The sequence below is a fragment of the Rhineura floridana genome, chromosome 1 (assembly GCF_030035675.1).
Source record: "Rhineura floridana isolate rRhiFlo1 chromosome 1, rRhiFlo1.hap2, whole genome shotgun sequence".
NCBI classification, from domain to species: Eukaryota; Metazoa; Chordata; class Lepidosauria; order Squamata; family Rhineuridae; genus Rhineura; species Rhineura floridana.
In genome coordinates, this window is record NC_084480.1 from 156,902,922 (window position 1) to 156,918,351 (window position 15,430).

General features: G+C 43.9%; 1 protein-coding gene across 3 annotated transcripts in view; it reads right to left on the reverse strand.

Moving 5' to 3' along the window:
• Positions 1 to 15,430, reverse strand: part of TMEM39A (transmembrane protein 39A) — a 44,517-nt gene that overhangs the window by 16,680 nt on the left and 12,407 nt on the right. For all 3 annotated transcript variants that reach the window (XM_061639019.1, XM_061638999.1, XM_061639010.1), the window contains exons 2-3: positions 13,595 to 13,788; positions 3,968 to 4,190 (exon numbers count right to left, since the gene is read on the reverse strand). In XM_061639019.1, the coding sequence (XP_061495003.1) occupies positions 3,968 to 4,190; positions 13,595 to 13,707 (336 nt within the window). In that variant the 5' untranslated portion in view covers positions 13,708 to 13,788. The remainder of the gene's footprint in view (positions 1 to 3,967; positions 4,191 to 13,594; positions 13,789 to 15,430) is intronic.

Here is a 15,430-nt window from a genome sequence, read left to right on the forward strand (position 1 = left end):
TTAGCCGGCCACCTCCTATTGATGAGAAAGATATTTTAGCACGATTTTCACTCATGCTTCCTTCCACTTTTTGCTATATACATTTCACACAAAAAGCAAACTTGTATATCTCCCCAGGAGAGCCCTTTATTTCATCCAAAAAAGTCCAGTGCAGATGTTCAATCCAGTGTATGGTGCAGAACTGGAGGTAAATTACTGGACGCAGTGGGACGGGTTGCACTGAACTCTTAATCTGGTCTGATGTTTCCCCAAGCACATCTGAGCACCCCTACCTGGTTCTGCAGCAACTGGAGAAGAAAATAAGAGTTACTCATGGCTAGCAACATTGGGAGCTAAAAGGTGCTTACTGTGATTTCCCCTCTGTTGAGCAGGGGCAGAAAACTTTTAGTTGAAGCCTGGAATAATATGTCCATCCTCCCTTCCTTGCGAAGAGAAGCTTTTGTTGCAAGCAAGGAGGAGGGGGGTGGAGTGGTTCAAAAAGTAAAAAAAAGTGGCACTGGAAAAACCCGCAGTTCTTTCCCTTGCTGTTCCCCTCTAGCCAGAAGCACTGGGGCTGCATCTCCTTCTCTCTCTCCATACCCTTCGTTCTTGGCTGGGATAGGGGAGGAAAACGGTGCCCTCTCCAGCAGAGTGCCAACGTGAGGAGTGCTGTGGGAAGCACAGCAGCTGCATCTCTCTCCCCACTTTCAGTCTCAGCAGATGGGGAGGACAGAGCAAGAGAGAGTTGGGAGATAGAGAAAGGTGGAGAGACAGAAAAACAGGGTGGTTTTAGTGACATTAAAATGGTTAGATGGGGGAAAGAATAAATTTGCAGAAGCAGAATGTTCCTGGGGTGAGAGGTGATCTTCCCAAGGTAGGACTGGAAAGGACTGGAAAGTGGCAAATGTAACGCCAATCTTCAAAAAGGGATCCAGAGGGGATCCCGGCAATTACAGGCCAGTTAGCTTAACTTCTGTCCCTGGAAAACTGGTAGAAAGTATTATTAAAGCTAGATTAAGTAAGCACATAAAAGAACAAGCCTTGCTGAAGCAGAGCCAGCATGGCTTCTGCAAGGGAAAGTCCTGTCTCAGTAACCTATTAGAATTCTTTGAGAGTGTCAACAAGCATATAGATAGAGGTGATCCAGTGGACATAGTGTACTTAGACTTTCAAAAAGCGTTTGACAAGGTACCTCACCAAAGGCTTCTGAGGAAGCTTAGCAGTCATGGAATAAGAGGAGAGGTCCTCTTGTGGATAAGAAATTGGTTAAGAAGCAGAAAGCAGAGAGTAGGAATAAACGGACAGTTCTCCCAATGGAGGGCTGTAGAAAGTGGAGTCCCTCAAGGATAGGTATTGGGACCTGTACTTTTCAACTTGTTCATTAATGACCTAGAATTAGGAGTGAGCAGTCAAGTGGCCAAGTTTGCTGATGACACTAAATTGTTCAGGGTTGTTAAAACAAAAAGGGATTGCGAAGAGCTCCAAAAAGACCTCTCCAAACTGAGTGAATGGGCAGAAAAATGGCAAATGCAATTCAATATAAACAAGTGTAAAATTATGCATATTGGAGCAAAAAATCTTAATTTCACATATACGCTCATGGGGTCTGAACTGGCGGTGACCGACCAGGAGAGAGACCTCGGGGTTGTAGTGGACAGCACGATGAAAATGTCGACCCAGTGTGCGGCAGCTGTGAAAAAGGCAAATTCCATGCTAGCGATAATTAGGAAAGGTATTGAAAATAAAACAGCCGATATCATCATGCCGTTGTATAAATCTATGGTGCGGCCGCATTTGGAATACTGTGTACAGTTCTGGTTGCCTCATCTCAAAAAGGATATTATAGTGTTGGAAAAGGTTCAGAAGAGGGCAACCAGAATGATCAAGGGGATGGAGCGACTCCCTTACGAGGAAAGGTTGCAGCATTTGGGGCTTTTTAGTTTAGAGAAAAGGCGGGTCAGAGGAGACATGATAGAAGTGTATAAAATTACGCATGGCATTGAGAAAGTGGATAGAGAAAAGTTCTTCTCCCTCTCTCATAATACTAGAACTCGTGGACATTCAAAGAAGCTGAATGTTGGAAGATTCAGGACAGACAAAAGGAAGTACTTCTTTACTCAGCGCATAGTTAAACTATGGAACTTGCTCCCACAAGATGCAGTAATGGCCACCAGCTTGGACGGCTTTAAAAGAAGATTAGACAAATTCATGGAGGACAGGGCTATCAATGGCTACTAGCCATGATGGCTGTGCTCTGCCACCCTAGTCAGAGGCAGCATGCTTCTGAAAACCAGTTGCCGGAAGCCTCAGGAGGGGAGAGTGTTCTTGCACTCAGGTCCTGCTTGCAGGCTTCCCCCAGGCACCTGGTTGGCCACTGTGAGAACAGGATGCTGGACTAGATGGGCCACTGGCCTGATCCAGCAGGCTCTTCTTATGTTCTTATGTTCTAGTATTCTAACATTCTGAAATTACTTGCCATTCCTTGAATTAGGTATCTGTAGCAAGTGACCTTTTCTCAGCTTCTGAAATTTAAGCAGGATGTGATGGTATTACAAATGGTGAAAAGTAGAAAAGCAGAAAGTAGAAATGCTTTACTTGTTCTGCCTGTGCGTGTGTGCTGAAGTGAATTAATGAAGTGATTTACAAAGGGGAGGGATTTATAAAGAAATATGTACAGAAGCAATTACAGGAAAGCCTTTGATTGTGTAGATCATGAAAAGTTATGGAATGCTTTAAAAGAAATGGGGGTGCCACAGCATCTGATTGTTCTGATGCGCAACCTATACTCTGCACAAGAGGCTACTGTAAGGACAGAACATGGAGAAACTGATTGGTTCCCCATCAGAAAGGGTGTGAGACAGGGGTGCATTTTATGCTGATGAAAGTTAAAGAATGCTGATGAAAGTTAAAGAGGAAAGCACAAAAGCAGGACTACAGCTGAACATCAAGAAGACTAATGTAATGACAACAGAAGATTTATGTAACTTTACAGTTGACAATGAGGACATTGAACTTGTCAAGGATTATCAATACCTCGGCACAGTCATTAACCAAAATGGAGACCATAGTCAAGAAATCAGAAGAAGGCTAGGACTGGGTAGGGCAGCTGTGAGAGAACCAGAAAAGGTCCTCAAATGCAAAGATGTATCACTGAACACTAAAGTCAGGATAATTCAGACCATGGTATTCCCGATCTCTATGTATGGATGAGAAAGTTGGACAGTGAAAAAAGCAGATAAAAATCAACTCATTTGAAATGTGGTGTTGGAGGAGAGCTTTGCAGATACCATGGACTGCAAAAAAGACAAATAATTGGGTGTCAGAACAAATTAAACCAGAACTATCACTAGAAGCTAAAATGATGAAACTGAGGTTATCATACTTTGGACACATAACAAGAAGACATGATTCACTAGAAAAGACAATAATGCTGGGAAAAACAGAAGGGAGTAGAAAAAGAGGAAGGCCAAACAAGAGATGGATTGATTCCATAAGGGAAGCCGCAGACCTGAACTTACAAGACCTGAACAGGGTGGTTTATAACAGATGCTATTGGAGGTCGCTGATTCATAGGGTCGCCATAAGTTGAAATTGACTTGAAGGCACGTGACAACAACGACATGTACAGAAGAGAGTAACAAACATTTGACCACACCCACTTTTGTTTCAGCCACACTCACTGTTACATCCTCTGGAGGGCTGTTGGTTGGCATGGCCTTGGCCTGAAAAGGGTTAGTTACCCCTGCTCTATGGACTGCCATAGAAAGCTTCCTCAGTTTGAAAGGCTGCATACCAGTTAAACAAGGTGCAAATTAACCCCCACTCACCCACTCAAAACTGTGATTTCCAAAAAATAACCTTGCATTTTCCTCTCAGCAACTATTTTCTTTTCTAAAACCATGGTAATGAACTGAGGTGCAGAGACACAGTGATTAAACTTCCCTTAACAAATTGCCAGAAGGGCATGTGGCCAGCAACATGGACTTACCAGTGATGTGCAGGAGGCAGGATGGTTGTATGGATACCACCATACAGTCTTATAGATATTAATATACTGAATAAAGAGGGCCACCAGCAGGTAAATGAAAAAGAAGAACTCAAACAGAAGATTCCCGTCTACAGGCAGCTCAGGGATTCGGCAGTGTCGCACAGGCTCAGGGGTGATCAAGGCTGTAATTGGAGGAGCAGAGAGGCTGATAGCACTACCGTTCCTGGAAAAGAGAGAAACACACATCACCAACTCTTGCCAGTGTGATGGGATATATCACCCTGTTTTAGGTTGAATACTGAGCAGTTAGAATGTTTAAACTGGTCGTGGGAAACCTCCGGTAAGCCCATTTCAGCTAAGCCATGTCCACATATCCTACAACCTGGGTAGGTAAAAGCATGGCTCCTGTGGGGTGTTCCTTTGAAAGCACTGACAATCAGCTGATCTTCAAGTGCCACCTGCAAGGTGTGCCCACCTACCTATCAAAGCTGGCCCATGTGGGGTGGGAAGATAAGGATTTGGTATGCCAGCTGATCTAGTTCCCCACACCTGGTTTAAATTGTTCAATATAAATTATTTCAAAGAGATCCTTACAACCCTTTAGTCAATATGACCATCCCTATATTGCAGAACTGGGGCAGAGAGGGAATGATTTATTGAAGATCACCTAGTCAGAAAATTACAGAAGCAAGGTTTGAACTGGCCACATTCCAATTCACAGCTTACCACCGTACTACACTGCATATTCATTAATGCACAAAAAGTGAAGTACAATTCACAGCAATCCTAAGGTTTAGAGCAAGTATATTTTTTTCTCCAAACAGCTGGTTTTGACAACAGGTATTGCTGCATTTACACAAGGCAAGTATTAGAACATACTTTAAGTCCCACAATATGCCATTTCTGCCTGTATGATTTTTGTATAAGTGACAAGTGATGACAGTGGAAATATGCTTGCTTCCAAGTTTTAACAATTAGGCCTTCCAAGTCTGGAGCACAGAAAATGATAACTACTACTTGTTTCTCTCTTGCAGACTTAATGATTCTAAAACAGAACTGCCAACAACCTAAGTAGTACGAAAGAGAATGGAACATTGGATACTACCATGAAAGTATTTTCTCAGTGGGTGTGAGGATGTATCCAAGCGGTATCCCCCCCCCCCCACATTTGTTTAGAAGGCAGGAAACATATGGCCTGAAAGGCTATTGCTGACCTCTCTCTGCAGTGGCTCTTGAGTTCCTGTTAATGGCCAAGCTGCAGCAGAAGAGAAACATCCACTGCATAAAGAGGATGGCTTTCGGGCGAGGTGTCAGCAGTATGCTGTTGATACCCAGCTCTATTTCTCCGTAACATCTGAATTGGGAGAGGCCGTGCAAGCCCTGAACTTGCAAGCCTGGACTCTGTGGTGGGCTGGATAAGGGTCAATAAACTGACTCTGAATCCTAGCAAGACAGAGGCGCTGTGGGTTGGTGGCTCCCGAGTTCGGATAATTGGTCAGTTGCCTGCATTGGATGGGGTTGTACTCCCTCTGAAAGAGCAGGTCCGTAGTCTGTGGGTACTCCTGAATCCATCTTTGTTGCTAGAGGCCCAGGTGACCTCTGTGGCTAGGAGTGCCTTTTACCAGCTTCAGCTGGTGAGGCAGCTGTAGCCGTTTCTGGACTGGGATAGCCTGACCACTGTTGTCCATGCACTGATAACCTCCAGGCTGGATTACTGTAATGCGCTCTGTGTGGGGCTGCCCTTGAGGTGGTCCGGAAGCTGCAGCTGGTGCAAAATGCGGTGGCGAGACTGCTCACTGGGGCAGGGTATCGCCAACATGTCACCCCACTGCTGAAAGAATTTCACTGGCTGCCCATTTGCTACCGGGCCAAGTTCAGGGTTCTAGTCTTGGTGTACAAAGCCCTATACAGCTTGGGACCAGGATACCTGAAAGACCGTCTTACCCCTTATATACCCAGTTGATCACTGTGCTCTGCAGGTGAGGGCCTCCTGCAGATACCATCTTAGCAGGAGGTTCGTTCTGCACAATATAGGAAACGGACCTTTAGTGTGGCAGCATCTACACTGTGGAATTCCCTCCCTTTGAATATTAGGCAGGTGCCACCTCTGCTATCTTTTCGGCGCCTTTTGAAGACTTTCCTCTTTCAACAAGCCGCTTAAGTTGAGACCTATCCTAGTCTGCGTCTGTGTTAGAATTGCTTAATATGTTTTTTAATAATGTTTTTAATCCTTTAAAAAATTTTTTTAATGTTTTTAACGCTGTTTTGTTTTAATGTATTTTAAGATCTGCTTTTATGATGTTTTAAAGTGTTTCTAGCGCTTTGTTTGCCACCCTGGGCACCTGCTGGGAGGAAGGGCAGGATACTAATTAATTAATTAATCAATCAATTAATCAATTAATCAATCAATCAATCAATCAATCAATCAATCAATCAAAGAAAGGAAGAAAGGAAGAAAGAAAGAAAGAAAGAAAGAAAGATATATGAAAACACAACAAAGAGTAGGAAAGAGGCAGCCTATGGGAGGAGGAAAAGGGAAACAACGTTAGTGACTGGCACGTTTGCTGAAGGTGAGGTGGTACTCTATGAACTGGATAGGAAGATTCAGCTCAATGCTATGCAGCAGGATGAGAGCTACCTGGATGAAGAAAAAGAGGGTGTGGTCTTCTGTATGTCTGCATGCCCCACAAGGAGGAATCTTCATGGTAGGCATCAATGTCTTCCTACTGGGCATGGAAACTATCCCTGCAAGAGGTGATTCTACCGAGCAAGGGCTTGGTACATAGCTGAACATGGCTGCAAGTTCAGTGTTGGGGAAGGACCTGTTGTAAGACCTACAATCCAAAGGCAGAGGCATGGAGACATATGCATAATTTTATCATTCCTTCCATATTCACTTTTTTGCTCAACTCAACTGCCCCAAAGGCAATCTTTCCTCAAATGTGATTTGCTCCAACTCCTCGATCATTTTGGTTGTCCTTTTCTGAACTTTTCCAGCTCTACAATATCCTTTTTTGAAATGAGTTGAGACAGAATACTATGTACAGTTCTGGTCAAGAGTGGTTGTGCTAGACATTTGTATAATGGCTTTATGATATTGACAGTTTTATTTTCAATCTCTTCCCCAATTATCCTTAAGGAGGAATTGTTCAGTGCCTTTTTCAGAGCTGTTGCACACTTGGATGACATCTTCATTGAGCTATCCAAGGTCTCATTTCTCATCAGTCACCGCCAGTTCAGACCACATAAACATGTATGTGAAATTAGGATTTTTTGCCCCAAAGCACATGATTTACCATTTTACTGCACTTTCACCCAGTTTGGAGAGTTATTTTTAGAGCTCCTCACAATCCCTTTTATTTTAACCACCCTGAACAATTTGTATCATCAGCAAATTTGCCTATTTCACTGCTCACCCTAACTTCTACATCATTACTGAACAAGTTAAAAAGCACAGGTTCCTCTATAAAATCTTCGGAGGCTGCGAACAGATCTCTGCAAATGTAGAGTTGATGAGGCACCACTCCTCCAGTTGTGCAATTGAGATGGGCTTTGGTTGACATATAGTTGGTTCAAACCAACATGCAAACTTGCCTGAAAGAAGTTGAAGGTTTAAGACAGTGATATGGACTGATCTGAGTTGCTGCCAGCTGATGCTGTGGCTGGCCTCCTGCAACAACTAAAGGCACTGGATAATTTCATTTTGGCAATGACCCCTCCCCCATTTAGACTGCCACCCGTCATTATGATTATTCAGTTGGAGTCCTTGTTGGGCATCTCTCTGCATAGGAGGGACTGCCTAACAGCCTGATCTTGTAGTAGTGTTGGAGTGCAATGGCCTCCTGAAAGGGAGGAGAAACCACTGAAAGGGTCTGGAATGCAGTCTGGCTCAGTGCAGGATCTTTAGGCACGAGGTCATAGCTCCTAGGGCTTAGGCTAGGTCCATGAGAACTGCAGATTTGGGTAAGAGTAGGGATAGAATACTTCATCATAATTTCTGTATCCTCTGGAGACAGTAAGACTGATTTGCATTCGATGTCGGGGACTGCTCTGAGGTCCTGTTGGAGGATGCAGATGGTTTTTGGAAAGGTTGATGAGGGAGCTGTTGCCCTTCAGGAATGCCAGCATGATTTGAATGTAGTTCTCCAGATACAGTTTGCCATGCCAGCATGATCTGGATGTAGGGATGAACTTCTGATTTTGGAGTCTGAGATGAGCTACTAGGTTAATAGCTTGATGAAGATACATTGTGCTGAGGCTAGTCTAAATTTAGACTGCCACCCGTCATTATGATTATTCAGTTGGAGTCCTTGTTGGGCATCTCTCTGCATAGGAGGGACTGCCTAACAGCCTGATCTTGTAGTAGTGTTGGAGTGCAATGGCCTCCTGAAAGGGAGGAGAAACCACTGAAAGGGTCTGGAATGCAGTCTGGCTCAGTGCAGGATCTTTAGGCACGAGGTCATAGCTCCTAGGGCTTAGGCTAGGTCCATGAGAACTGCAGATTTGGGTAAGAGTAGGGATAGAATACTTCATCATAATTTCTGTATCCTCTGGAGACAGTAAGACTGATTTGCATTCGATGTCGGGGACTGCTCTGAGGTCCTGTTGGAGGATGCAGATGGTTTTTGGAAAGGTTGATGAGGGAGCTGTTGCCCTTCAGGAATGCCAGCATGATTTGAATGTAGTTCTCCAGATACAGTTTGCCATGCCAGCATGATCTGGATGTAGGGATGAACTTCTGATTTTGGAGTCTGAGATGAGCTACTAGGTTAATAGCTTGATGAAGATACATTGTGCTGAGGCTAGTCTAAATGGGAAAGCTTGATACTGGTAGTGTTGTTGGCTGTATATGAAGCTGAGGGACTTGCAGAGTAAATTGGAATGTGAAGATAGGTCTTGGATAGGTCTATGGAATTTAGGCAGCCCTGATGTTGATGGGGTTAACAGAACACCAGTGTCTCCATCCAGAATTTTTTGTATTTGATAAGTTTTTTTAGGTGCTTTGGATCTAGAATAGCACATCAATCCCCTCCCTTCTCCAGGACCAAAAAGCAAATGCCAAAGCACTTCTCTGCTTCAAGCATCAGCTTGATGGCTCCAATTTTGATGAGATTGGAAATAGCCTCCTGAATGTGTATCTGCTTCTTCATGGACTTGGAGGTTGGAAGCAGTTTGTATCTGTCTGGGAGGAGTCTGAGTGGACCCTACACAACAGCTGTGTTGGAGTGCCCACTGATTCAGCATCAATGCCTCCTATGCTCACAGGAAGTGCTGGAGCTTTCTGCAAGACTGGCCTGGTCTCTGAACTGTTGTTGCCTGCTCACTCTGGATTGAGGAGACGTAGCCTTAAAGGAAGGAAGGTTCTGGCCTCTACAGTGATACCTGGATCAATTTCAGGAGGATCTGTCACTTCTAAAGCCCCTTCCTCTGGGGTTGAAGCTTTGGGGAAAGAAGATAGGACTGTCTGGGTTAGCATTTATCCTCCCTCTTGGGCCCTAAGGGGAAAGATTTCTTTTTATCCTTATTTCAACCAGGACGCATCCTCCTCAAAAAGCTGGGGTCCCTTTAAAGGTAATGGAGGCTGAGTTGGATCAGGATGCTGTGTCTACATTCTAGTGTTTTAACCATAGGCCTCATCTAGAAACTATGTTGGCCACTGTGGTTCTAGGAGAAAACGGCATACTATTGAGCATGGCATTGACTGAAAGCTGCGGCCCTTAAGATTTGGAGGAGAGGGTTTTGTTAACTATTCAAATCTACATTTGGATTCTCCATTAAGCCCTAAATTCAGAGCGAGGCAACTTGGATGAATATTGATGCTGAAGATGCTGCCTCATGTGCTGTTTAGGGCCACATCTGAGCATTTCCCTAGCAGTATCCTTCAACACAGCATCCCCATCTCTGGGTAAGATGGCTCCTGACAAGAGAGTCATTGCAGAGGCATCTACCATTGCCTGTGTTTCTAGGACAGTGGTTCCCAAACTCCCCCCCCCCCCAGACCACTTGAAATTGCTGAGCATCTTGACAGACCTCTTAATGACTTTTCTGCCTGTAGTGGGACGTGTAATGCACTGTTCTAGATGCTGTATGATTTTTAATTGTATTTTATCGTGTCTTTTATTTCTTATATATTGTATAACAAATTGCATTCCAAAAAATTCTAATTGCAATACAATGAAAGAAGCAATAAAATATGATTAAAAGCAATATGAATATTTCATACAAGTGGATGTGCTGCCTCCTGTCTTCAAGCACAAATCTGCAGAGATACTGTGGATCATCTGAATGAAGTTCGCAGCCCGCTGGTGTTCCAGGGACTACAGTTTGAGAATGTTTCAAGAACCAGAACCTTTGGACAAAGCCACTGGATTTCTTACTACCTAGAGAGGCAGGCCTGTAGCCAGGTTGGGGGGGATGGGGGCACTGCCCCCCTCTAGAGCTGTGTTTCGCCCCCCCCCAAGACTTTTTGGGGAAATTGTCTTTTAAATTTGTGACATGACAGACAATGACAACCTTCATTTAAAGAATGACAGTTTGTTTTAAGAACAGGAGCAATTTAAGTATAGGACCCTCTCTAAAATTCAGTGAATAAGGCAGCAGGAGTGCACAACAAAAGCTTCATCTGGGAAAACTTCTAAAAGTCTGCACACTCAAGACTTTCATGATCACAATCACCCTATTACTTCATTGATTACTGAAAAAAAGAGCCTGTACAGTAACATGTCACTTGACGAGTTAAACATTAGAACTTTGTATTATGGGCTAGCGTTAGACTCCACCCCTTGAACTTTCCTTTGCTCTGTTTATCGGTTTCAGTTGTGTTCTCTACCCAGCCAACAATAAAGAAGCATGTATGTTTGCCTGCAGTAAGAAGGAAAAGTTTGTTTATCCTGCAGTTATTACGACGAGTAGAGCAGAACTGGGTGCTTGTTGCTAGGATGAAATAGGGAGATAAAGTGATCAGAAAAAATGGCTACCCTGAGTTACCCTTTTCTCTGTTAAGGCATTCATTATATTCACTATTATTTCTTCTTCTTCTTCTTCTTCTTAAGTACTGATGACAAAGGATGAAAACAACCCTAGAGGGATAGAAATATTACTGTGTACACTACAGTTAGCTAGCTGGCTGGCCGGCCACGTAGGCTGTAACTCAGGCCTAACTTCTGATTTTTCCAAAACGTGCAGCTCAGCATGAGGCTTTTTCCGGGTTTCTGTATAGAATAATCAACCTTTTATTCTTTTAAAACACCACTCACAATGATAGTGACAATTTGGCTTCTTTTTCTTAAGTATTTGATGGCAAAGGATGAAAAAGCCCTAGAGGAACAGAAACACTGCTGTGCACACTGCTGGCTGACCACCTAGGCTGTAACTGATTTTTCCAATGAGTGCAGCTCAGCACAAAGCCTTTTCAGGGTTTCTGAGCAGAAAAATCAAACCAACAATTAGAAAAAAAATCCTTTTGCTTTTCACAATTACTTTCTAGTCAGTTAGTCCTTTATATAGCAACCAGTTAAAATGTTTTCTCTTGATTGTCCAACAGGCAGGCAATCTAAAGGTCAGGAACAAGACTAGAAGGAGGGTCTCTCAAGGAGGAGTTAACACACATACCTTAAAGTATTTATTTCTCTCTGCTCTTCCCTAGTAAAATGGACAAGTTGGTTTTTTGGGTGGAATCTAAAACTGAGATACCTAATGTGGTATCAAAGCCAAGCTCAGGAACTCACTATCATTACCAAAGAAGTTCAGTTCATGAAGAATAAGAACACAGAGACAGACCACAGGTGAAAGACCACAGGTGAAAGAGCTATGGACAAAATCAAGCTTTAGAGTCTGGTATTCCTGGCGATCTCTCACAAAAGGGTGAGACAATTAAATACAGTAAACTTCATTCATGTAAGTTAACTCACTCTCTGGATGGAGGAGGAGTAAGGGGGAAAGTCACTAACTTTCACTTCCCCTGCCCTTGCTCTCATGTCCTCTCCACCAGTTTGGGGGGACGACTGGCTGGTGCTATATGTCTCCCCCCAAATGCTCCACCTAGAAATGTGGCTGACCCATCTAACAAGGAAGGTTGGCTACAGGGATGTTGAGAGGTGGTCCATTCTGCCTTAACAATGTTATTAAAAGTAGATGGGAATGGAGTGGCTCTTTGCTGAGACAAACTCTGGAAATACTGATGATACTGGTGCTGGGTCCTGAGCTGTTGAATACAGTGCTAGTAGGAAGACATGGTCTAGGCTTTAAAGAAATAAATATTATCACTGAACAAGCTAAAGTTTGGGAAGCCTCAAACTCTGAATCCTGCAATCTTTCTTCTTGTAACTCTGCACTGTGAGAAAAAGGAGGGAGAGTTCTGGGCATTAACCTGTCCAGTGGCCCCTGACCTGACATAGTGGACATAGGCCAGGATGCAGGACTAGTATGGGCTGGTAAGCCTCTAGGCCCAAAAAGCATGTTTGGCTCAGAGGAGTGGTGCTGCATTACCATGTGTTTGGGCAATAGCAACCAATCCCGGAAGTCACAGCTGCATCATTGTGCCTTACCTGGATAAGACTAAGGTGGGACAGGCTGACTGCAAGGTTGGAGATGAGCAGTGGGAGTGCCAGATTGGTTTTTACTAGCATGCCCATTCAGCCCCAACCTCACTGCCAGCCTCCCCCACCTCAGCATCATCCATGGAAGCTGCAAAGATGCCACTGCTGAGACGGCAGCTCTGTCCCACTACACAAGCTTGATCTTGGTAAGCCATTTATCCCTAGATGGCAATAGTTTTGAGGATGACGAGGGGAACCCCTGGAGCTTATGTGAGAACATCTGGGGTTTCCTTTTTGTTATAATTTAGAAGGGATTGGTGAGGCTGAACAGGTCTGACTAACACAAAAGTGAAATAAGGCTGTTGTTCTGTGTCCTCCATGTTGCTTTCCAAAGCTTTCCTGTTGGATAGCTGTGTCTGATGGGTAGGGAAAAAATCCTGTGCCCTCTGGGGTCTGCATGGGGCTATGGACCCCAAAAACATCCTGGAATAATGGTGTTGTTTGCTCCATGAGTCTAGGATGCAGTATGGGTTTTGCTTTCAGCTTCATACTAAGAAGATCAGCCACAGCCATCCCTAGAGGGAAAATATGCCTGGCAGCAGGTGGTTTCCTGATCACGGCTACTGCCAGACAGAGAAGAGGTCACCTGATGAGCCGGTTGTTGCTCTTAATATGGAGCCACTACATCAACAACGGGAGGGGTTTGGCAGGCTAGAGTGGCAGCAGGAGACTTAGCAGCCTTAAAGGTAGAGAAGAGGAGCTGCTTTCATCTACACCAAGTAAAGACAAGAAACAAACTGGAACTGAAGGGCCACTAGAGGGAGGGATCAGCACAAGCCTTTCAGTCAAATATTTCCCAAGTTCCAGAAAAATGGTTGGAACTAGGACCTACTCGGATACCTCCCATGCCCAAGAGAACAATGAGATACAAAATGAGCCAAACACACAAGTCAAACAAAAGCACCCCCTGAAATTCAGGGCAAAAGCAAATATCAAGAGTCTTCTGTACCCAAGGTCTACCTGACGGTGGGGAATAATAATAAAATCTGCTTCCCATATTGAAGCCCACAATGTTACATTTTGACTTCACCTGTTTCTCAGACCAGTGCCGTTGCCACAGTTCCCACCAACCAAGGTCTGGAGAGAAGGCAAAGCTGAACGGCTTAGCTGCTGCCGACTGGGTCCCCTCCTTCCACCGGGCATGACCAGGAACCAATCCACGTCTTCCACCTCTGGCAGCCTTTGCCCTGAGATCTTGGTAACAATCTAAAAGACTTCCCAGCTCTGCAAATATATATAAAAAGAAAAGAAATTAGTTAAATTATGCCAAAAGCACTTGCTAAAATGAACTAGGTGCCTTGGATAACTCCTGAACCAAGGTAACTTGAAAAATGCAGAGGATATATGGTTAGGGCACCTGGCATTTCATCACTACGACAAATGCTTAAAAAGGCAAAACAGAACATACTTTAAGAACAGGCCATCAAGAACCACTTAAATTAGCTGTCAGTCAGAATTTCTTCGAGTTTACAAATCAGTCTTCACAGAAGAATATCTGGATGTTCTAGTCAAAACGCCAGTCAAATATCAGATTCTGTTATAAGAAACTATAATGTCTATTATGCAACCATTGAATGGAATCAAAACATTTAAAAAGGAATAAAAAACATTGTAAATTAAATACTTAGAATCATAAAATCATGGAAGGAGTCTATAAGGCCACTGAGTCCAACCCCCTGCTCAGTGCAGGAATCCAAATTAAAGTATACCCGACAGGTGGCTGTTCAGCAAAACAACAAACTGGATTCTGTAAAGGAAAGTTGGCTCCTTTTGGCCCCTTCTCTTCCTGAACAGTTTTCATCCCAGCCAGTCATTATAAGAACTGTAACTTTATGAGCTGGTGCCTTACTTTGTTTTCCTCCTTTCCCATCCACTTTTCCTTTAATGTTGTGTCTTCTAGACTAATTCTGAAATGAGGGTCTGTCTTGTTTTTTATTGGCCCGAAGCTGTTCTGGGATCCCTCCTCCCCCCCCTTTTTTTTGCTGAACTATGGGGTAAAAATGTTTAAATGACACAAATAAATTAAAACTGGCAGCAACAAGTCTAGGTGATACACATTAAAAGCCCATTGAAATAAACATTTCTGATGAAAGACACAAGAGACCTAATGAATTCAATCAGGAGAACATTTTGGAGCTGCAGCAGTGCCATAAAAAGGTTCTGTCTTCCCATGCCCAGTCCCCGAATCTCCCGAGTGGGTAGAGAGAAAGGAAACATTGACCCTCATTCCCAGGCAGGCTTATATTGATATGGGGACAAGTCCTAAGATATTTAGGGCTCTAAAAGATAGAACAAGCACACTGGATTGAGCCTGGAATCAGGCAGGATGTCAGTGAATCTGATAAATCAGAGTTACATGCTGCGACCTGCAAGCACGATACAAAAGTCTGGCTGTCATACTTTGGAGTAACTGAAGTTCCAGACTGTCTTCGAAGTCAGCCCCACGTAGAGTGCGCTGCAATAATCCAGTCTTAAGGTAACTGAAGCATACACAATAACTGAAGTCAAGTCACATTCTGCAGGATGCAGTTGGCATACTGGCTGAAGTTTTAAAAAGGCACTCCTGGAGCTTGAGCATCCAGGCATAGCAATGGATCAAGGAGCTCCCTGCAAGTTTCATGCCTATTCAACATTCAAAGGGAGTACAACCCCATCCACAGCATATTGAACCACTGCCCCCAGATTGCCACTGTTATTGACTGGATTGTCTGGATTAAGTTTCAGGTTGTTAACTCCTATCCACTCCTGAAAAGACACCAGTCTATTGCTTCCACTGCTTCTCCAGGACCATAATCGTAGAGTTGGAAGGGGCCTATAAGGCAAATGAGTCCAACCCCCTGCTCAATGCAGGAATCCAAATTAAAGC